The sequence below is a fragment of the Gobio gobio genome (genome assembly GCF_949357685.1).
Source record: "Gobio gobio genome assembly, chromosome: 10".
In the NCBI taxonomy this organism is placed as follows: Eukaryota; Metazoa; Chordata; class Actinopteri; order Cypriniformes; family Gobionidae; genus Gobio; species Gobio gobio.
Window position 1 is genome coordinate 5549352 of NC_137116.1, and position 17896 is coordinate 5567247.

Below are 17896 nucleotides of genomic sequence, written 5' to 3' on the forward strand. Positions count from 1 at the left end.
TATTGGGTGGACTTTCAATGGATGGACAAGTATATTACAAATATCTATTTGAGTTTCAAAAGTGAACGGATGTCTTATGGGTTTGGAACGACATGAAGGTGAGTAAATGAGGACATTTTTTGGGGTGAACCATCCCTTTAAACTTTCATGAAGGAGGCCCGATATGCAGAACCCACACTTTCAATGTCTTAATATCGGCCTTGTTTTCGTTTCATAACAAATGAAATACGCCATCTACTCTGAGTAAGGTCTATTTCTGGTAAACAAGGCAAGCTCTATTCTGAAGGGGCGACTGAATCTGGAGATTCACAGAGGCAGAACACAAAAGAAACAGAATAAACCTGATCCCAGACTGAAAGAGATTGTCAGGGGAGGAAAAACAGCAATGAAACCTCCTATGTAATTCATTAAGGAATAAAGATTCCAATTTGGGTTTGTGATTTCAACTGCGGCTTTAGAGCAATACAACTTCCAAAGACGCAAAACCCACTGCATAGATCATGTCCCGTAATTATATATTTATATATCGATGGCAATGGTGTCATAAAACAACAAAAACCCATTCATTTCAACTTTCAAATACCACAGCTAAAGTAAAAGTCATTTAGAATATATTTAGCAGAGGAATCCATACACCATGCTTCATTTTTCCAGAAGTGCTTTAGTGTGATTTGATTAAATTAGTATCCAATTCATTCTTTTTTTTAAATCAAATTTCAATAGTCCATCTTAAAAAATGTGAAGTGTATGTAAACTGACTTTCTCAGGGTATAATTTGACATTTAACTGAATGTGAGTTTGTTAAAGAATTCCAGAGGCCAAAACCTCAGAATTATTATCTACTGTAGCTCCATTCTCGATTTATTTGAGTCAAATTAAATATGGCGTCTTCCCTTACTAATAGACGTATTAATCAGGGAAGATGCCATATATAATGTATTCTTGATAAAACACATCAAGGTTTTAAAAAAGCAGTGTGTCCCATTCCAAATAGTTTGAAACCCAGGCAGCTTTCATAGATGATTAGGCAACAATCAGAGCAACCATAGAAATTGGTCTGATTATTGCGCAACAGAATTCAGCAATGCCTTAAAGGGATAGTTCACCCAAAAATGAAAATCTGTCATCATTTACTCACCCTCAGATTGTTCCAAACCTATAGGAGTTTCTTTGTTCTGCTGAACACAAAAGATATTTTGAAGAATGTTTGTAACAAAGCAGATAGAGCAACGATTGACTACCATTGTATTTTTTCCCCTACTATGGTAGTCAATGGTTGCTCTATCTGCTTTGTTTTGGGTTGAACTATCCCTTTAAATTCTTAAAAATAACTCAAATAAAAAGCAAACTCTCCTGAGCCCCTGAAAATTGGGAAAGTCCAGAAAAGCCAAAAAAAAAAAAAAAAAAAACATGGTTTGTCTTAAACGGTGCATATATAAATATAGATGTGCATCCACACACCATCATAAATATATGGGTGGTAATACAAACAAAACTACACATCTTTACCTTTTCGTTTCAGTCATGTTTACAAGAAAGGTTCTGTAGTGTGCAGCGTCCATACATTCTTGTAACAACATTAAACTCTTCCAATAAATTAATACGTTGGCGACTGGAGTGTCTACTGCATATGAAATGTGCATCTACATTCCCCTTTGCCAAAGGCCTCTTCCAACATCCGCTGATCTTCACACTCGCTCTTTGGATTGGATGGGCCGCTGAACGGGCCTCATGTGGGACTGTGTGGCTCGTGTTGGGTCAGAAAGTACTTGAAGAACTCGTAGACGGACCAGGCGATGGCCGTAGACGGCATCTGGTAAATGACCCGAGCTCGGATGCCTTTAAAGAACGCCGGCACGCCGCCCAGCCGGTAAACTGTCCTGAGCGCGTTGACCATGCCCGAGAGATGCCCGCTGACATGCGCGGAGCTGAGCGCAACGTTCTCCTGCGTGTTTAGCAATGTCTTACACACGTCTAACGGAGTGGTTATGGCAGCGGACACGGCTCCGGCCGCCGCTCCGGAGAGGATGTGCGTTTCAGGCCGGTACTGGCGCTCTGAGTTAAAATGTTCCTGCATGAATTCGTAAGTGATGAAGTGAACGGCCTGGAAGGGGATGTTCATGGTTAGCTGAGTGCTGTAGCTGCGGTAGAAGGCGGCCAGTCCTTCCTTGCGACTGATCGTCAGTAAGCAGTCATATAGGCTGCGGTATGGAGAGTTATACATCTGCATCCTCTGCTTCACCACTAATAGAAAAGAAAAAGACAATATATAAATGTTAAAACTTAAAACACTCAGCGTACACATAACTCTCTGAAGAATGCAAATGGGTGAGTCTATGCTGACTGTTATGAACCATTAATTATTAGGGGCCAAGCACCGAGGGTACAGAGGCACCTATTGCAATCGTTAGCGTTCCTATTATTATTATTCCTATGGCAGCCCATAGAAGCGCTTGCGGGAAAGTTACGATTTGGCACACAGATAGAGGACAGTCTCAACTGTCAGCATAGCAAATTTTGAGTCTCTAACTCAATCCCTCTAGCGCCACCAACTGTCCAAAGATGCACTCACGTTTATGCTAATAACTTTAAACAAAATTCATTTGTCCTCTGATTCTGTGGCTCAGGCCGATTTGACTGAACCTTGTGGCAATTTTCCCACCAAAAATCCTACTTTTCGAATACTCCTAGACGGTTTACCCGATTTGCAAAAAAATTGAACCAGATCATTTTAGGAATATGGCGACAAAAAGCTATGGAATTCAAGTTGATTCATCAAACTGTTTTCAAAAACGTAGTGCTTGCAAAAATAGAAGACTATCTCCTCAACGCTTTTTCGTATTCAAACCAAACTTTGTACATGTCATCACAAGCATAACCTGAGGCAACATGCTGCGTTTTGGTGCAGCGCCACCTACTGGTCCATGATTAGGAGGCCATGATGGACAGGGGCCGATGAGCAAATTAGGCCAGGATGCCGGGGTTACACCCCTTCTCTTTATCGAAGGACATCTTGGGATTTTTAATGACCACAGAGAGTCAGGACCTCAGTTTTATGTCTCATCCGAAGGACGGTCCTTGTTAAAGTATAGTATCCCCATCACTATACTGTGGTGTTAGGACACACACAGACACAGACCACAGGTTGAGCACCCCCTGCTGGCCTCACTAACACCTCTACCAGCAGCTACCTAGTTTTCCCAGTTGGTCTCTCATACAGACACTGACCAGGCTCAGCGCTGCTTAGCTTCAGTGGGAAACCAGTCTTGGGCTACAGAGTGATATGGCTGCTGGCTCGAAATAAATTGAGTTATTTTTCGCTGCTTATTGCGCTTAAACAGTCAAATACACACAAAATAATGTCAAAATGCCGGTCTTGGCAAGTATTCACGTTAGGGCTGTGCAATTAATTGAATTTCGATTTCGATTTTGGCTCCCAACGATCACCAAAATAGTACAATCGAGAAAAAACAATTATTTTGCCATGTTCTGTTTTGCAAGAACACTCTTATTTTGTCTTGCGTTCTGAATGAAACGCGCACGCGCACATCCGCCCCTCCCGAAGCCACAAACTCTCTCAGGTTGTGAATCTCGTGACTCCTGTGCATATCATCCGCTGGAATTTAAAAACTCGGCGCGAGTAAAGATGGCAGAAGGAGGGCAGTTACAGCAGCGTTTGGTGAGCAAAAAAGGCAAAACCAACTCCGTTGTCTGGGAACAGTTTGGCTTCGAGGAATCAGACGACGAGCAGAAACATGCTACGTGCAAGATTTGCTACATGGTAGTGGCTGCAACCAAAGGGAACACTACGAATTTGTTTAACCACTTGAAAATTAAATACAGAGTGACCTATGACAATCTAATAAAGAAACAAAAACTGACGAGAGCAGGGGTGCTGTATAAACGTCCTTTTTTTTCCTTCATATTTTTCAAATAATTCTCTCTTTGTAAACGTTGTTCAATGCATGCGAGTGCTGCCGTATGTTCGAATATGACCAGTAATTTTCGCCGTCATCACCCGGGTTTAGTGCCAGAAGACGCGATTGAGTCGCGCGCGCTGTGAGAAAATGTGCACTGTGCACTGAGTCTTGCTCTTGAACGGACAAACTCACACAAAACGTATGTCAACGTCCATCTTGATGAGTATCCTAGCAGACATAGTCTGTATATGCCTTAAGTAAACTTTATACAGTTGATAAAGACGACGCATATACGAGCATTAGGTCTTAAAGGGGCAGTAGCCTTAACTGCTGTCTGTTTAATGTCAAACAACAAAAGACAAGGACATCACTCACTGCTCTTGATTGAATAGCTTTTGTAAGTTTAATAGGATTAATCTTTAATTTATGCACTCAAATATGCAGTTATTTTACATTTGATACATTTCTGTACCTGAAAACTAATGTTAGACGTACCTGAAAAACCTGAAAAGCATATCTAGCCGAACCATATTGTTGATCTTATTTATTTGTGGTTATCATTTTTACTTGAATACTTTTATACTTTGATTTGAATATATGTTATATTATTTATTTTAATAGTTCAAAAAGTACAACAAATGTTACAATTTCAATTGAATTGTTGAAAGGTGTCTTTTTAATAAATGCAACACATTCCCAAAGTCATGTGAAATAATCGTGTTACATAATCGTGATTTCAATATTGACCAAAATAATCGTGATTATGATTTTTTCCATAATCGAGCAGCCCTAATTCACGTAAACACAGTCAGCTCTGTTTGAAGTGAACGTAAACAGTAGAGAAAGAAAACGCATGTGTAACAGTATCATGGATCCATGCGTCAGGCCTTAAAGTGACAGAAGCCTAATAAACCTGCTGCCAAGTTATGAGATAATATAAAAAAAAAAATCTAGATGGCAGTTTTTCCATCGATGTCATTGAAAATGCTGAGTGGCTGGTAACTTTGATAAACCACTAGCCACAGTGGCTGGTGAACAAAATAGTCAATGTCAAGCCCTGCTCATAACAGTACAAAATTATAAGATTTAAAATTGACGATAATGACAGTAGAAGAAGAATACCTTCAGCTGGGTTCATGATTGCATCATGGAGGACAGTTGCAACACTTCCTGCCACACCTGAAGTGGAAAAAATAAAAATTCACTATAAAGTGACAAAACAGAAAATCATAAATGTCCTATTTCCCAGACAAGAGAGCACTTCACTTTCCCTTCCATTTCCCAAAAACAACCCAGAACCTTTCAAATGATAAAACCTCGATCCCTTGCCCTTGGGTTCTAAAATCAGAAATCAATGGACACTCATTAAGACTTGAGGAAATTAACCCCGTCTCCTACCGTTAGCAATGTGGCTGTTGCCGCCGTTCTGTATGACGTCACTAAGGCTGCGTTTGATTCGCTCGTAGCAGGCGAAATAGAGTGCGTGTGCGGGGCCGGCCCCCAGTACAGTGATATTGAGGCCCCTCAAGGGCCGAAGGAGGCCCTCAGTCTGCACAATCCTCTTCAGCGCTCCGTACACACTGCGGTACTGAGCCTTTGGGTCCGGCTGTAAACTCTGCATACGTGTCTAAGAACAGAAAGAGAGCAGCACATAAGGAACATCAACCATAAAAAGAATAACATTTGATATGCAAAGAAACCAAAATATATTTACAAACAGGAACAAGACCAAATCATGAAGATCAGTATAAGATCAGATATCGATAAAATAGATATTTTGTGACCGAAACAAAAAGGATCGTTAAATTATTAACAAAAAACGGAAGGAAATACCAGCAATATGTAGACAGAGATAGAAGCCGTCCATCCCAACATTCAGCTCAGTTATAAAAACATGCTTTGTTTAATGTGAATGAATTGGCACGGATCATCATAACACACAGACTGACGGGAATAGGCCGTGGTTTAGCGGGAATAAAGCCTGATCCACACACTGCAGCTTATTGTGTCCAAAAACACACCCGCTCAGACATGAAGAGACGAGCAACATCAAGTATAAAATGACCACTCAGATTTTTGCCACCAATACTTCTGGAGGGAGTATAGGCTAGGCTTCCCACACTTTTAAGTAAGTATTTTAAAACCCATTTTGATTCAGAACAATTGGCTACTTGAATGATTCAAAATCAGGGTTGCCAACTTTTAAGTTCAGTTTGGAGTTCGCGATGGGCACAAATATCGATTTCGATCTTGATTCAGTAGCAATTCAAATGTATATAGCCTACTGTACAATTTTTATTTTTCCAGCCACAAAATGACTCAAATTTGCCTCTTTGCATTGGAATTCTCTAGTTTAACCTTAATTACTACACTAATTGTAATATAAATAATGAAAATATTAGAAGAAAAATGTTTTAAGTGGTCATTAATGGACCATAATTATTGCACAAATAGTAGGCTATTTAGTACCAAAAGATCTCCTCAAAGTATTTTTTCCCTTCTATGGTAGTCAATGGTTGCTCTATCTGCTTGGTTACAAACATTCTTCAAAATATCTTCTTTTGTGTTCAGCAGAACAAAGAAACTCATACAGGTTTGAAACAAGTTGAGGGTGAGTAAATGATGACAGAATTTTAAGGTGTATCACATTTGACCACCAAAGAGTATAAGTGTGACCAATTAGTAAGGAATACCTGAGGGCTAAATACAAGAAAAAACATTAACATTAATGTTAACAATGTTGCATCTCCACCACTCTCCATAATAAAATGATACTGTAAATGTGGTTGACGTAATAATCAATGCACACTATGCTGTACTGTTTACCAAAAACTGCTGAACGTATAGAACAGTATGATTCAAGCTCTATTCAATAAACACTTTAGGGTTCATTCATTGAACAGAGCTTGAATCATACTGTTCTCCACCCACGGTTCGGCACGCACTTGCACCGCGGTTCATCTTAAATCAGAGTTCGGCTAATGTACGTTTCTGACGATGGATACGCATTCGGGTTTACCAATACGTTACAACAGCAATGATGGGCAAAACAGTCACTCTTTGTAAACTTAGTTCAATTGGAGTGCTGTATGCTCTAATATGACCAGTCATTTACAACGTCATCTCCCGGGTGTTGATGGGTAAGACCTTATCAGCATACGTTGCTATCTGTGTTTAAACTAGGCTTGCTGTACTAGTGTTACTGTGTTCAGCAGCAACAATGGTTACATCACTTTCCCACGCGGATTTCACCTCACTCTTGACTGACAAGACGATGGCGGAAAATTTGGTTTTAAAGCAAAATTGTAAAAGTGCCTATTTTGTTTTGTTGTTGTGTTTCTCATTAAGAATAATAATGAACCCACCATTCAAGCAATTGCCGCCACCGATTTGGCACCAATTTGAAAAATGTGCACGGACATTTATAACGGTGCGTGTCCACTGGCGCGGACCGAGTGAAGCAGAGCGAGAGTAAAACGTTTTTACTTTTGCCTTTGAATTAGCGATTTAAAAGGGAGGTGCAAAAGAGGGAAAAACTCCAATCTTAAATAAACACACCTGAACCTGCTAATCAGTGTCTTTCAAGGCCCTAGTTAGACATTGATTAGCTGGTTCAGGTGTGTTTAATTGGGGTTGGAGCTAAACTCTGCAGGACAGCGGCCCTCCAGGACTGAGTGTGGAGACCCCTGTCCTAAAGGGTAACTAAACTCTAAAACAACTTTTTTTAGTTAATGATCTGCAAGACTGAGGCTTTATTAGTGCTGTTCACTGATTCGAGTAAATGTTTTGACATTTAAAGTGTTTTAATTCTACAATATATTGTCCTCTTAAGGTTGAACGGTGGCTACTGCAGCTGAATTTTCTTTTTGGACTTTGTAGGTATGTTGGTTCTTCCAATGGCTCACTACCCACGCCGAGCTCACCACGCCCTAAGAAATGTTTTCCCCAATCACATGAGAACGGCTTCACTCCAGTATTAACTCTCATGTTACAACATGAAGTAGAAATATTATGAATGAAAGTTATTTGACACTTGCTATCAACATTGTAATGAAGTAAATACGGTTAAATAATTCCGTTGTCAGTACACGTCAGGCTTTTCTTGCGATATTTTTGCTGCCCGTCATGTATAGATACTTTTCATACATGAGACTAGGGTTGGGCATCGAGAACCGGTTCCAACTTGGAACCGTTTAAAAAATAACAATGCCATTGGAATCGTTTAGAAATTTTGTTTTCGATTCCGATCATCGGTTCCAAACGCGCAAGTTTTCGGAAGTGCTTGCCGCGCCCGTTTGTTCTATTGCAGCCATGGAGCACGGTAAGCGGCGCTCAAAAGTGTGGCTTTATTTTACTTTTAAAAAAAAGCCTGGGTCGGCACAGTGCAACACATATGACAAACTTATTTCTTGCACGGGAGGATGCACTACAAATATGTGGTGTATAAATTAACGAGTGTAGCGTGTTTGAAATGCTGCGCAGGTCTGTCCCTCGGGCAACCCTGCGCTAACCAACGTTATTAAAGGGATAGTTCATCCTGAAATGAAAATAAAGCCTTCTTTTACTTACCCTGATGTTGTCCCAGTGCCCTATGTCCTATGACATTTAAAATACTGTTCCTGCACGCGCTCCTTCCTATTATGGCAGTGAATGGCGATCAGCTAAAACATTACAAAAAATAAACAAATGTATCACGCAACGATACAGGGAGACGCGCGCCATATGGAAAGTGTTCAGGGGGCATACTATAAGGTTTTGCGAGAAAGAAACCGTATTATTCAGTCAAAACACTGAGCTCGGCCGTTATTCTGAGCAGCCGTTATGTCAGCAGCCGCCGGCGCTCATGCCTACTATAATAACTCGCACTCGTCATTGCACCCAGGATAAGCACACACACACACACACACACACCACACACACGCACGCACGCACGCACGCACACACACACCATTTTGAGAAATCATGCTCAATAGAAAAAAACGTGATTCTCGTCTTTTCTATAACGTATCTGATAAGAAATAATACTAATAATATAACCTCCTTAAGTGAATATTGTGTACCGGTTGTCATGACAATATTGCACGAGGCTACTGCGGCTTGGAGTGCGCACACACAGGAACACGCGCATTTGAACAACAGCTGGGTGAGTAAAAGATGGCTTTATTTTCATTTCAATGTGAACTAACATTATCCCACCTCATCATAATCAGGTAAGTGATTGTAGTGTAATAACAAAGCCCTTGACCAAATTGCGAATTGTGGTGAACAACAACGTTACTGAAATTATTTTTCCCCCTCGTAGATAAATGTAGCTATACGCAAATTGCCGACGCTAGTAGCAGTCCTAATATGACTGCTAATGCTGTTGTTAAACCGGGACTCGGTGTGAAACTCCATTCACCTTTGCAGCAAAGCAAGTGAAAATGCCAGCGTAGAAAGTCCCAAAACTAAAACTCATTATTGAATTAAAATATAATTTTCCTCTGTGAAATGAGCCTGTGACATGTTGTGAATCCACCCCTCAAAGAATCGGAATCGAGAATCGAAAAGAACCGTAATCGAAACTAAGAATCGGAATCAGAATCGTTCAAATCAAAACGATGCCCAACCCTACATGAGACGCACTTTCAAACCATGACATGCAAGTGGTTGCCATGGTAACGAACAACAATACCTTAACATGATGGCGCATAGAGTCTAACTTTATTTGAGGAAATCTGTTTATAATAAGCTATTAGGTTTGAACTTATTGGTCCTGCACTGCCTATTGATTCAGTTAATTTGAATAAAAATACATTGCATGTATCTGATCTATTATAGTGGCATTCATTAAGGATTTGACCGTTCATAGATTAGGTCAGTGGATCCATTCTCTCTTGCACTGCTGCTTCGCTAGCATCGTCGGGAGTTAAGACAGCTGTCAATCAATCCGTCACTGCAGGTCTCAGGTGCCCCCTCAGGTGCACTGTAAAAATTACAGGAGAATAGGAACAGTCAAAGGATTTTGACACAAGAGACAAAGGAGGAACTTACACAATAGGAACCCATTTGTAAGTCTTGAGTGATCCTGTCGGCATGTTTTTAGTGTTAATCAAACAACAAAAGACAAGGAAGTCACTCGCTGCTCTTGACTGAATAACTTATAATGATTGATCCTTATTTTATTCATACAGTGAAGATTGTATGCAATGTTGTTTTACATTTGATTACTTTATTCAATTTCAGGGGGCGTATTACAGAAACTTTCCATCTTAGGTCTTAACTTAAGATATGATATTATCCTTTGAAATAAATTATTTCATAACAAAAATGGAGATCTAGACTACAACACACATATGATGCATGATGATGAAGTGTTATATAGTCAATGTAAAGCAAGTTTAAGCTTGTAAATAATCTTTTTCAACCATTTTCCCCCATTATCCATCTTATTCTACCACTTAAACCTAAACCCTAGACACACCGGTGTGACCGGTTACGGCTTACTTGGAACAAGGTGTTATTACAGCTAATCAAAAGGGTTCCATTACCTCTTCTTCAACAAAAGAACTAGACAAACACCCAGAAAAGTTAATTAGCCCAAAACGACTCAAAATAAAATCCCTGTCATCACACCGCAACAGCTAGATGGATCACCGAGATCTCACAGAAAACATTAACGCAGATGAGTAGTGTGGAAAACTCTGATCCATTTCAAACGGTTCTGTAAATAAATCTGAGCACATGCTTTATTATAACAGCAATGGTGTTAAAAACTAATCTATTTAGGAACAGGCGTGCATTCTGAAGGGCTTTAGCGGATGAAAAGCAGAAGAGCGGCTAAATATGCCACAGAAAACACTGAGCCCGTGTAGTTTCCTCAAATTACATCAAGAAAGACACCAAATGCGATGAAAATATATGTTTGAAACTCCAAACCTCAATGGGTTACACTTCCTCTGAGATTAAACAAACTTCCTTCGTTGGAAAAGGAGACTCAAATGCTGCTTTCACAGGCTATTGGAATTGCCGTAAATACCAGTTTCCTAGTTGGGAATTTGACATGAACGCCCTATCAAGACATATTTACTTCTGGGAAATTTTAATAACCGAGTTTCCGAGTTGAACGGGCCATAAAATTTAAACATGGCGAAGCGGAGAGCGATTTCTACTGTATTGTGTCGTTTTTTCCACAACAGCTACATCTCCTTCATCATTCCCTCGCAGCAGGGTTCCCACTTTCATGAACACCAGATTCAAGGACTTTCAAGGACTTTTTCAAGCACCATTTAATTTATTTCAAGCACCTATCAGATTCATAACCCAGCACATGTAGTATCATGAAAGACCTCTTAAAGTAGGCTAATTAAAGGAACATGCCGACTTTTTGGGACTTTAGCTTATTCACCGTATCCCCCAGTGTTAGATAAGTCCATACATACCATTCTCATCTCCATGTCTGGTTGTGTCTCAACTCTGTCAGACGCACCCACCGCTAGCCTAGCTTAGCACAAAGACTGGAGGTAAATGGCTCCAGCTAGCCTACTGCTCAATAAGTGACAAAATAACGGCAACATTTTCCTATTTATGTTGTGATGTGTGTAGTTACATTGTGTACTAAGACCAATGGAAAATAAAAAGTTGTGATTTTCTAGACCGATATGGCTAGGGACTATACTCTCATTCCTGCGTAATGATCAAGGAACTTTGAGCCGTACTATGGGTGCAGCGGCACAATGATATTACACAGCGCCTGAAAATAGTCCCCAGCACTCTCTCTGTGACAGCAGGTTGTCACGTTGGTTATGATGACAGAAGTTAGCCTATTTTCAGGCGCTGCGTAATATCATTGCTTCGCTGCACCCATGGTACGGCAGCATAGATCCTTGATTATTACGCAGGAATGAGAGTATAGTTCCTAGGCTAGCCATATCGGCCTAGAAAATCGCAACTTTTCATTTTCAGCAAGTGTATGTACTGCTCTCCATAGGTTCAAGTTTTTTTCCCCGCTACCCCTCCACCCCCCGAACATAAGCAACGTTTCGTTCTGTCTTTGATAGCACATATACTGTAGGACAATTTTTTTAAAGAACACCATTCTAAACCAAATTTATTTCAAATTTAATTCAAGCACTTTTAAGGACCTATATGTGTTTTCAAGTACTTTCCAGGCCTTGAATCCATGTGTCTGAAATTCAAGTACTTTCAAGAATCGTGGGAACCCTGGCGCAGGTCAAAATGGCCCAAATTGGTATCGCTATAAAATGTGGACATTTTAAATTACCACTGACTTTCCAAAAGCAGCTGAAGTAAATACGATAGAAAGCCCTCTCATTCAGGCATGCATTTATTACATGGAAGGACAACAATGCGTTTCAAATACATACCTCTCAATGCGTTTCATATACATACCTTTCATTCAGGCATGCATTTATTACATGGAAGGAGAACAATGCGTTTCAAATTCTTATGCACAGTTGAATCACAAAGTTTGCCCTCTTTAACTTAAAAGTGCTGTATGTAAGTTTTTGACTGTACTAAAGTATAAAAATACCATAATATGTTTGCAGATATTTAGGAAACATGCTGAGTTCACATACTCGTTTCTCTGAAAAACAAAGCTACAGCCAGTTATTCTACTTAGAAATGTGCTTTCCGTGTCGGAATGTCTATTTTTGTTTCGGTCTGTGATAACGCACGCTGCCAGTTTACCCAATAGTATTTCGACACCACAGGTTGCCAATTGGCGGAAATTAATCAGCAAAGATTATCACATCAAATCAGTAATTTAAAAACTTTCTTGTACAAAGTAATTTCAGCAATACTGCGCGCCTTGACTTTTTTTGGGGACAGCTGATGGAAATCACTTGCCAACGTCTTTTTTAAACCTTGCCAATTTGAACATGCAAGTGATTTTATAGCATTTCGTAATACATGGGATGGGAGCTCTTTGAGAGAGTTTTCTTTGCGCTCATACCAACAACACACACACACACACAAGTCTAAAGAGCTTGCGCATTCCAAATCAAGTTGTTTTTCCTTAGTCAAATACACACAAAATTATGTCGAAAATGTCCATCTTTAGTAAGTAATCTTTAGTGAGTATTCATAACACTATGTCTTACGCAAATGTAAATAGTGCAATAGTATGCATGCCCAAACAATGCAATCTTATGTACATGCGTTGATCAGTGTTCAAAGAAAATAAATGTCTAAATTATATGTAGTGATCTACCGATATTGATTTTTTTAGAACCGATACCGATAGTTTTTGTTTTTATGTGCCCGATAACCGATATACAGAACCGATATTTATTTACTGTTTTTCTTCTGTTTTTGACACAATTTCAACACTGAACTGAACAAACCATTTTTTTTTTATAACAATCACTCACTCCTTGCATAGAAAACAAAACAAATCTTATTTATACACCAATAAATAGAGGGGTCTGAAAGTGCAAAAAATAAAAAAAAGTGCACTGGTATTTTTTGTTGTTTTAGATTTTGACCCCATGCTCACATTCATTTGGCATTCTTTGCAAACTGCCAGCCCTGGCAATGACTGAGTAAGTCCATAGTTCACTTTGGGTTTTCATCCTTTCAGTCATCTTAAAAAAAGTGTTGAAAATTAGTAGTCTTTCATGTTAATTTGAATCTTCATGTTACAAAAATAATTGTATTTATAAAAAGCATCAGCAGCAACACTAATGTTAACTATAAGCAAAATAAATGTAGACTGTGTAATGTTTTCAAATGGAGAAAATTAATTAAAGACAGGAGTCATATCAACTTTGCAGAAATGTAATACTTAATTTTAAACTACAGTTTTAGTAGATTTATAAACTGTTTAATAGGTTAAAGAGTGAAGAATAATTTGCTGGATAATGTTAAATAACTGAATAATATTCTCTGGAATATAACAAACAAAACATCGTAATTTATTGCATTTCTCAAATGGTATGTTAAGTTATATCAGAATTGTTTTTGTCGTTCTAGATTATGAAATATCTGCTGACAAACTGATGTTTATCTATGCATTTACACAGAACTACTCAAACTGCGGTCGTTCGCGGAGATAATAAATAATTAATATCCATAGAGTTGTTTAGCCTACTTTGATGTTTATTAGCGAATTAATGGTTAAAGGTCCCATGGCATGGCATTTTTCTAATCCTGAATAAACAAGCTAGATTTCAGGCATTTATGTAACATCTAATTTGTGTATTAATGACTTATGTTAAATAAAGTTGACTAATTACAGCAAAGCAGGCAAGTATACTTTACCTGTGCACGCCGTTGTCTCGTCTCCCCAGGTCTCGCCTCAGATGCGCTGTAATGGCGACCCTGCGCGCAATTCTAAAAAAGCCCACAAGATGGCGCCGTTTATCGGTAAATCCGATATTACAAAACCGATATCTGATTATGGTAAAATGCTTAAATATCGGGGGAAATATCGGTAAATCGATATATCGGTCGATCACTAATGATATGGTTTGAATGATGATCTCTAGAGGAGATCTGCATGGAGAAATAGGCCAAACTACCAGCAACAGCGTGTAAAAACCTTGTGGAGACTTATAGAAAACGTTTGACCTCACTCACCTGTCGATATCTTAATGTCTTGTACAAGTCAGGATGGGCAAGTGACCAATGCTTGGCAAGGTTTGATGGTTCTTCATCAGTTTAATAAGCAAAGTAATTCCAAATTTCACTTCTGCTTCTCTTTTTATTAATTCGTTTTGGGCATGTTGAGTGAGATTCAACTGCTTTATCCATTTTGTTCCTCTATGTTGCCACATTTGCCGGTTTCGCCTCAGTTTGCGTAGCGGTGAACTTCGGAACAGCAGCATATCCCGAAATGAGCAAAATCATGATATCGTGAAATAAAATATATACCGGTATACCGCGCATCCCTACTGTAACGAAGCCAAAATTGTGGTATCAAGCCATCCCTATGTCAAGCAGAGGTGTATTACAAAATGCTCTGAATAAATAAATATAGTTATAAAGAATAATGAATTGGGTTTTCAACTACCAGTGAAGACACAATGAGCCGGAGACAGAGAATAAAGAGGGCAGTTTTGTAAAATTCAATTAAGTGTTACTTAATAATTTGAAAAGGATTTTAAAATATTTGCTTATGTAAATGTCTATATAGATTTTAATATTAAAATAAAGTGATGTAGCATCTAAGACTTGAAAAGTGCTCATAGCACTAGAAATGTTTTTCTTGCATCATTCAAAGTTTCTTTACTGGCTTTATGCAGCTGTGATAAGGTGACATTATATGAATGCTTAAACTCAACTGGTTACTATCAAACATCTATCGTAACAGAGAGGTGACAGTCTCAATGGTAATGTGAGAATGTACCATATGCGTGTGTTTGTGTGTGTGTACACACGTGTACATAACTGCCTGTTAACCAACCCAGCCCAAATACAAGAGACACTCTCCACATCCACACCCTTCTGTATGTGTGAGATTATGACCTCTGCCCCAGCCCACCCATGAGCCACACACACACACAAGCCCATCCCTCCGCTCTACACTGAATACCACCGTCAGGATGTAAACTTCACCCGTCAATTAAACTATAGTTTACAGATTGCATATACATATTTAATAGTTGTCAAGAGATTATAATGATTAATCATGTTATATTTGTAGTCATTTTAGTCCATTTACTAATATGCAAATCTGCTATTTAAATTGGAAAATTAAAAATGGCTAATGATAATAAATAAACGGCCTTGTTGAGTACGACACACTTCAAAAAAATTTACTGAACCTAAACTTTTGAACAGCAGTGTAGAATTTTTTTTGTACCCTGGTCATGCACACATAATATATTACATGATATATAATATTAATGTGGACCAAGGGGATACAAATCAATTTATTACAAAAAAAAAAAAATTCTAATACATGTTTATAATGCTCTGGCTTCGTACAGATACTGTAAAATAAAATTCTAGGACTTTAAAGGACTTTAAGCACTATTATTTTGGTTTTCAAGGACTGCAATCAGAGATCTCTTATCAAACAATATCTGTATTATCTTTCAAACCCTAAAAAAATATAAATACATAAATAAAAATATACTAATAAAACAAAATGGTACAAATAGGCTAAAGTGCAGCACATGCAAAGTATGCAATGGATGTGGCAACATTAACAAAGACCTAGAACTTTCAGTGTAGAAGATTTTATCTAATGGCTTGTGACTAAAATATTGTTTGTTTTTTGCTCTCGAATTACAGATATAAAGTATCCAAAATACTACTAAAACGTATTTAATAATATAAATTAAATAAGTTTGTAATGGCTAATATTATACTATGACAAATATATCGCTTTCCATCGCTCTCGTTCAAACTGATTTTTTTTTCTCCCCCATTAAAATATGACTGACATGAAGAATGAAAGCTGTATCATATACTTGGAAATATATGAGCAATATCTTGTCGTAGCCATGCAAAATGTATCTATATCAGACGGGTTATTTTTGCACAAAAAAAAAAAAAAAAAAGATTGTATTTGCGTTTTATCGAAAAATGTAACACTAATTTCATATATATTGTCCTTCAATAATTCAAGCACTTGGATAATATGCAATTTTATGCAATGCACAAAGAGCACAACGCTTGTGTTGTGTGTAAGATGGACTAAGAAGTGGTTCATTTGCATTGCTGTAATGTGTTTATTTTGGATCAATGTCTGGAGAGGAAAAGCTCTGTCATGCCTATTGTTTCTCTATTCTGGTTCCTCTAGTATTGCTGAATCTCTCTGAATCACCCTCTGCCTCTTACTGTACATGCATGCATCACATTCACAATATTAGCAAACGCTGCCATACAGAACCACACAGTGACACACAGAGACACACAGAGACACACAGAGACATCCATAAGGGAAATTTCAGTCTTGCGAAGAGTTTCATTCAATGATTAAATGTGGAAAAACTACACATTTAAATGGGTATAAAGACAACAGAATACATTAATCTTCCATAATGTGACATTTTAATTTAGACTGAAACAAAATTTTCTGTGGTGATATGTTCCCATTTTCATAAAAGCATGAAACTTGGTACACTTGTACAGTTATACAGTTTGGGGCCCTGAACATATTCAGAAATCAAGCCATCGCAAAAACACCTTGTGACAGCAATGGCAGACATTTTACTTTCCGCCATAACGAAATTATGTATTTTGTATCAAACATGATAACACAGAAAATGATCTATGTTTTGATGGTCAAGGATTACAATGATACCATATAAACTGTTCAGGTGAATAGTTAATGGTGAATTCAGTGATGTGAGAAGGAAATCGCAGTATCTGAGAACCTAGGCTAGACTTTATAATATCATGTCTGTTGAATGCATGTTGTATAGAGTTTCAAAAGCTTTTGTTCATTAACCCTGACAACACTGTAAAAATCCAACTCACATCATTTTTTGTTAATTATGTTTATGTTTTAGTTAACAGACAATTAAATGCAAAAAAGTTGGCTTAACCAGTGAAAAGAAGTTGGTTCAACAATCGTTGGACCAACCTGGTATTAATTGTAAATTCGACTTAGTTAACAAGCATACAAGTTGCAGCAAGTTAACAATGCATTCTGGGTGCATCATGCAAAACTCATCCATGGCTCCCAGAATAACCTGCAGCATGAAACAATCACCATTGTTGAGATTCATAGACTGATTGATTCTTGATGTCTGTGGGAGTAAATCTCACAGGAGGTCAAAGTGCTTAGTGTACAACCGGTTTTAAACCTTATTCAGCTTTTCTGATTAAAACCGTGCTGGCTCTTTTCTGGAATCATGATTAAACAAAGTTAATAGTATATTGCTCATATTAAACTCAGTCATAAAATCAGTGAATTAAGCCACTACACAGTGATTATATTCTTATCATCGAGCAGCCGACAGCATCTGATTGTGTTTTCGCTTGCTTTTCTTGCCATAACAAACTCAGTTACAGCAGCCAGA

General features: G+C 38.3%; 1 protein-coding gene across 2 annotated transcripts in view; it reads right to left on the reverse strand.

Moving 5' to 3' along the window:
* Positions 1 to 17896, reverse strand: part of slc25a37 (solute carrier family 25 member 37) — a 29037-nt gene that overhangs the window by 2333 nt on the left and 8808 nt on the right. The window contains exons 2-4 of one of the 2 annotated variants that reach the window (XM_079827822.1): positions 5319 to 5547; positions 5043 to 5099; positions 1139 to 2244 (exon numbers count right to left, since the gene is read on the reverse strand). In XM_079827822.1, coding sequence (XP_079683948.1) covers positions 1730 to 2244; positions 5043 to 5099; positions 5319 to 5547 — 801 coding nt within the window. In that variant the 3' untranslated portion in view covers positions 1139 to 1729. The remainder of the gene's footprint in view (positions 1 to 1138; positions 2245 to 5042; positions 5100 to 5318; positions 5548 to 17896) is intronic. The other variant, XM_079827821.1, reaches the window with a different exon arrangement.